At 45.7% G+C, this 6,000-nt stretch overlaps 1 protein-coding gene across 1 annotated transcript in view; it reads right to left on the reverse strand.

Annotated features, from left to right (window-relative positions):
- The window catches only part of LOC145349291 (RPA-related protein RADX-like), a gene marked incomplete at its 3' end in the record, with an annotated part of 68,117 nt that extends 63,279 nt beyond the window's left edge, over nt 1-4,838 (reverse strand). Inside the window, exons 1-2 of the mRNA XM_080197798.1 lie at nt 4,389-4,838; nt 2,153-2,252 (exon numbers count right to left, since the gene is read on the reverse strand). Of these exons, the coding sequence (XP_080053924.1) occupies nt 2,153-2,252; nt 4,389-4,838 (550 nt within the window). The remainder of the gene's footprint in view (nt 1-2,152; nt 2,253-4,388) is intronic.
- Nucleotides 4,839-6,000: the final 1,162 nt, after the last annotated feature.

The following is a 6,000-nucleotide window of genomic DNA, read 5'->3' on the forward strand; positions in this document are numbered from 1 at the left end:
CTGGATGACCTCATACTGGAACTCTTCGTGACAAGGCAACGGCTGCCTGGATCACGCATCTGCACATTGATTTGATTGGCGAAAGTGGATTTCATGAGTAGCCTAATAATATCAACGCCCACCTCTGAAACCAAGCTGTGGCCATAGATAAAATCCCCGGGTAAAGTTCCAAAATCTTCGTCAGCGGTCTATGGTCCATCAGTGAGACAAACTTCCTGCCATACAGATAGTGAAGTTTGGTAATGCCAAAAAATTATGCCCAGAATCTCCTCCTCTATTGATGCACAATTCTCTTCTACTTTAGAGGGTGACCTAGATGTGAGTGCAATGTTTCTATCTTCTCCATTTGCTGTAACACAGTACAGCACAACTCCTATGCCATTCAGCAGAGCATCACAGGCCAGCCATGGAGGTAAGTTGAGGCTGAAATGGACCTCGGACTCCTTCATTGCCTTCTTCACTGACTGTTAAGCCTTTTCACACTCTGGTGCCCATTAGCATACCTTCCCCTTCATCAACACCCAATGCAGTGGTTTCAATACTGTCACCAAATTAGTCACAAATTTGCCATAATAGTTTGAGTCCCAGCAAAGATTTTTTTGGTTGATGATGGTTAATGGTGGCTGGGAGTCTTCAGATACCACCCCCCTGCAGAAATCCATTTTTAAAAATTTGATTTATTATTGTCACATGTATTAGCATACAGTAAAAAGTATTGTTTCTTGCATGCTATACAAAAAAAAATTCATAGAGAAGGAAATGAGAGAGTGCAGAATGTTGTGTTACAGTCATAGCTAGAATGCAGAGAAAGCTAACTTAATGCAAGGTAGGTCCGTTCAAAAGTCTGACGACAGCAGGGAAGAAGCTATTCTTGACTTGGTTAGTATGTGACCTTAGACTTTTGTATCTTTTCCCCAATGAAAGAAGGTGGAGGAGAGAATGTCCGGGGTGTCCTGAATTATGCCAGCTGCTTTGCCAAGGCAGCCAGAAGTGCAGACAGAGTCAATGGATGGGAAGCTGGTTTGAGTGATGGATTGGACTACATTCACAACCTTTTGTAGTTTCTTGTGATCTTGGATAGTGCAGGAGCCATACCAAGCTGTGATACAACCAGAAAATATGCTTTCTATGGTGCATCTGTAAAAGTTGGTGAGAATCATATTTCCTTAGTCTTCTGAGAAAGTAGAGGCATTGGTGGGCTTTCTTAACTATAGTGTTGGCATGGGGGGGACCAGGACAGGTTGTTGGTGATCTGGACACCTAAAGCCTTGAACCTCTCAATCCTTCCTACTTCGTTCCCATTGATGTAGATAGAGGCATGTTCTCCTCTACACTTCCTGAAGTCGATGACAATCTCCTTCATTTTATTGATATTGAGGGAGAGATTATTGACAGCACATCAACACACCAGATTCTCTATTTCATTCCTGTACTCTGGCTCGTCATTGTTTCGAGATCTGTCCTACTACGGTGGTGTTGTCAGCAAACACGAAAATTGAATTGGAGGGGAATTTGGCCACACAGTCATAGATGGTTAAGGAGTCTAGTAGGGGGCTGAGAACACAGCCTTGTTGGGCACCGGTGTTGAGGATGATCATGGAGGATTATTGTTGCCTATCCTTACTGATTGTGGTCTATGAGTTAAGAAGTTCAGGTCCAGTCACAGAGGGAGAAGCCAATGCCCAGGCCACGGAACTTGGAGATAAGGTTTGTGGGAATAATGATGTTGAAGGCTGAACTTCAGTCAATAAATAGGAGCCTGACATAGTTGTCTTTGTTATCTACTTGTTCCAGGGCTGACTGCCACGCCAGGGAGATGGCATCTGCTGTGGACCTATTGTGGCAGTAAACTTTCGGTAAATTTTGGTAAACTTCTGACTACCAGCAAGGTCACTAAACAGATCTTCAATAAGGAACGACAGATACTGGTCCACACGTAAGTCAGGGTTTACTGTGACTTTAAAATCGTCACGTAGCCTCACGAAAACATCAGTCTTCATGACAGGAACAATGGGTATGGCCCACTCACCCTCAAACCTAGTTTCGGGTTCAGCCTCCATCTTGGGTCAAATTGCATTTGGCACTGGACGTGCCTTCATGCTCTTTGGGCATGCATCTGGCTTCAGCCATAGGTTCACTTTCACTCACGCACCAAGGGCTCTATTAAAATCTTCTTGTATTTCGCCAAATGAGACTCCGTTAATCTGTTCACCATTTCCCAGTTCAATTTTAATTCTTTCAGCCAAGGTCATCTGTAAAATGCAGAATAATCACCCTTAACAAAATACAAAACTAGATGAGCACATTGGTCCCTCAGCTGTACCTTGGTCGAGACATAGTCCTTAAGAGGAACCAACTGTCCTCTGTATGTCCTCATAATGATATTCACAAACATCAGGGGAAGATGATTCAACTTTGCTTCATATATTAATTCTGGAATTGATGACACCACCGCCTCCTGTCTACCTCCATGTTCACTAGTTTCTCTTCAACTATGGGCATTGCCCATAACTGGTCTGTTTCACCTTGCATAGACAGAATGTTTAGTTTAAACTACGTCTTCTGAGTCTGCTCCATTCCATCTGCACTCCTCACAGACTCCTTGTCCTCACCTATATTGGCCATTTGCCACATTTTAAAAATTCATTCATGGGACATGGGAATTGCTGACTGGCCAGCATTTATTGCCCATCCCTAGTTGCCCAAGGGCAGTTCCTCTGGGTTTGAACCTGATCGTTTTAGCTTTGCACTCTCCGAGGACTGCTCTGCAGTTTCAGGCGATCTGAACTATCTACTTGCAGCACTCCCTTTGCCCACAACTGGAATCCAAGCGACCCCCTCGGCCACAATGGTAGCATTCCTCAGACCATGACTAACTCTTCAGCATCTCTGCCTCCTTGTGCACCCTTGCACTAATGCCTAAGTGCACTGCACCCATTACAACCCATTCCATAGAAACCATGATCTCAAAAGCTTTCTTAAGGTCCAGCTGTGGCTGCCAGTATTCTTTGCTGGATTGCTTCCAGTTGGAAGCTGCATGCAAGTCGGTCCCGCATTGAATCCTGCAAGAAAACCCGCAAATTAAGCTTTTGAGGGTAGCCACTAATTTAGTAATGGTCTTGACCTCCATCTGGTCCCCCTTGTAAAACTATAAATGCTCCACAATCAGCAGCAGTCTTAGCACAAAGTTTCTCTCCAATATTGTACAGAACTCCCAAAAATGCTTCTCAGCCCATTTCTCAGACTGCAATAGACTCCTCAGGACGCCAAATGTTTTACTTCCAACGGTGTTCAGAAAGACCAACATGAGGTCGTCTGCCACCTTATTTTCAGTGACAAAGATACTAAACCGTTTGATGTAGGCCATCCATGACTCGCCTTTCTCATCAAAAGCCCCTATGGTACAAATTTTCCCGCCTCTGAACTAAGCCCAAAGCCAGTTTTTCCTATGCTGGCGCCTGCGCTCACTTCTTCTTGAACATTCAGTAGTCCAGTCACCAAACAGTCTAGTTTTCTTCTGATCGCCTGCAACCCAATGCCAGCAATAGTCAGCAACTTGCAACTGCTGATGGCACCCAAGTCCATCTAAGTCTCTATTTTCCACAATGCCCTCTTACCCCCGTGGTCCTTCCCATCCTCTGGGGGTTTCTTTTGCACTGTGGATCTATAGACAGTCTATGTTGAAGATCCTGATCCTTCACCTTACAAACCGTTGAATGCTCCAACCTTCATTGCCGGTGTTAAATTCATTAGTATCAAGGAACACTTTCAAAAACTCTGCAGACAGGCATCAGGGAACACAGATCTTTATTGCAATCTTACTCGTTCCACACTCCAAAAGACAACTGCCCTCGCAGGGTGGTCCCTGGGAAGACGACCTCACATCCGGGATCATCTGACCTATTCCCTTAAAGGTGCTACGCCGCAACATACATAACAATACACACGGCTCAAGGAATTGCCATCAATTCACCACACGTGTGGCCAATTTGCCATGTGTGGTGAGTGGTAAGCATACTGGACAACACCACTTTTTACATTAGCCACATTAGGTTTATTGAATAATAATCAGTGGTAAATTACACCAGAAGAAATACAGATAGTACCCACATATCAACACGAGGTTGTCCACTCTAATTGGCTGTATCAAATAAACTGGTGTCTCCGACCACAATGCTCCGATCAAACAGTCTTCACCTCCCCACCTGATACTTTTATAATGAATAAATTGAACTATACAATAATAAAAAATATATATCTTATGTAATGCCCTTTTGATCTTTCTCCCGGGTTGCTCATGGCCGTGGTCAGCATATTAATCCTTAAATCCAGAAGAGATGTTAACCTTACACTGGTCATACTCGGGATTTTAAACAGTCATGTTATACTACACCTTCAGGGTTGACAAGTTCCTGACTGCAGGTTTGCACAATCCACTCCTCCCCATAGTAGTCACTCTCCTCCCAAAGGGGCAGGTAGTACTTGCTGGAGCAGAGGAAAGAATGAGGGAGAGGCAGGGCAGCAACACAAGCGGCCGGAGGAGCGGCTCCCCTCAGCACCTCGGCCGCCTCCAGCACCACCAGGCCGTCCTCCAGCGCCGAGACGCGGCTCACTCTGAGCCGGCAGCCCGAGCGCAGCAGGTTTCTCTGCACCAGGCGGTTCAGCTGCGGGGACAGCGCACATTTCAGCGGCGCCCGCTCCCCGTCCCCTCCCCCGCAAAGCGTCAAGTCATATCGGCTGGCTCCGGGCTCTTTTGGGAGATACCGCTCTACCGCCAGCACCCAGAACACGGCCCCACCGAGCCAAGTCTGTACGGAGATAGACTCCGCTGTGGCCATGGGGAAACAAGCTGTGCAGCCAGCCAGCCGAATGGGATGCGCCGCCTCGCACAGGCTGCCGCGCGCGCTGCTCCGTCGACCGTTAAACGCGCGAGTCCCGGACTGGGTTCCAATGTCCGCGTGTGCGTCCGCCTTGGCGCCAAAAGCAACAATCCACCTTGCACCGATGCGCGAACTAATGAAAGCGGGACACAACTACCAGGCGAAGTGCCAGTCTGAGCAGAAGAGAAATGTAAAAGTCCCAAACTGAGGTACCCAAAGGTCGCAGAGAAAGCCTTCAGTGCAGGCTAGTGGAGTGAAGATAGATGTAGATTATAATGTTTAAGAGTTACAGCACAGAAGGCGGCTATTCGCCAGATGTATTTATGTCTTCTCTCCAAAAAAGACTTCATCCAATTCTCTTTTGAAAGCCACAACTGAATCTGCTACCACACATTCAGGCGCCACTCTGCACAAAAATGGTTTTCCTCATGACTTCTTTTAGCAATCACCTTAAATCAGTGTTCTCTGGTTCTTGATCCTTCCACTGAAGGGAAAGCTTTCTTCTAATCTACTTTGTACAGCCTCCCCTCCCCCCATTATTTTGAGCACTAACTTTAATTCATCCAAGGACAACAGTCCCAGTATGTTCAATGCATCGTTGTAACTGAAGTTCCTCATGGCTGGAACTATTTTCTGCATGCTCTCTAATGCTCTCACTTTTTTACCGGAAGTGTGGAGCCCAGAACTGGATGCAGTACTCGCGTTGAGGCTGAATCAGTGCTTTTATACTCTTGTTTTAATACTGTTCATATTTATAAAGCCCAGGATCAGCTTATGCTTTATTGTCAACACTTTCAACGTGCCCTGCTACCTTCAATGATTTGTGCTCATATTCACCCAAATCCCTTTGCTCCTGCACCCACTGTAGGATTGCACCCTTTATTTAATTTGCCCTCTTCCTGTTCTTCTGATCAGAATTAATCACTTCAAACTTCTCAGCATTAATTTCCCGTTTCATCCATCATACCAACATATGTTCATTTGAAGTTTAACACTATCCTGCCCACAGTTCAAAATGCTTCCAAATTTTATGCTAAATTTTAAAATTTCCTTGTACACTAAAGGTCAGGTTCCCAAACTGGGTTTCACTCCTCCTGAGGTTCTGCAATCAGTCCGAGCT

Source organism: Carcharhinus amblyrhynchos, chromosome 10 (genome assembly GCF_965287045.1).
Source record: "Carcharhinus amblyrhynchos chromosome 10, sCarAmb.v2.hapA, whole genome shotgun sequence".
In the NCBI taxonomy this organism is placed as follows: Eukaryota; Metazoa; Chordata; class Chondrichthyes; order Carcharhiniformes; family Carcharhinidae; genus Carcharhinus; species Carcharhinus amblyrhynchos.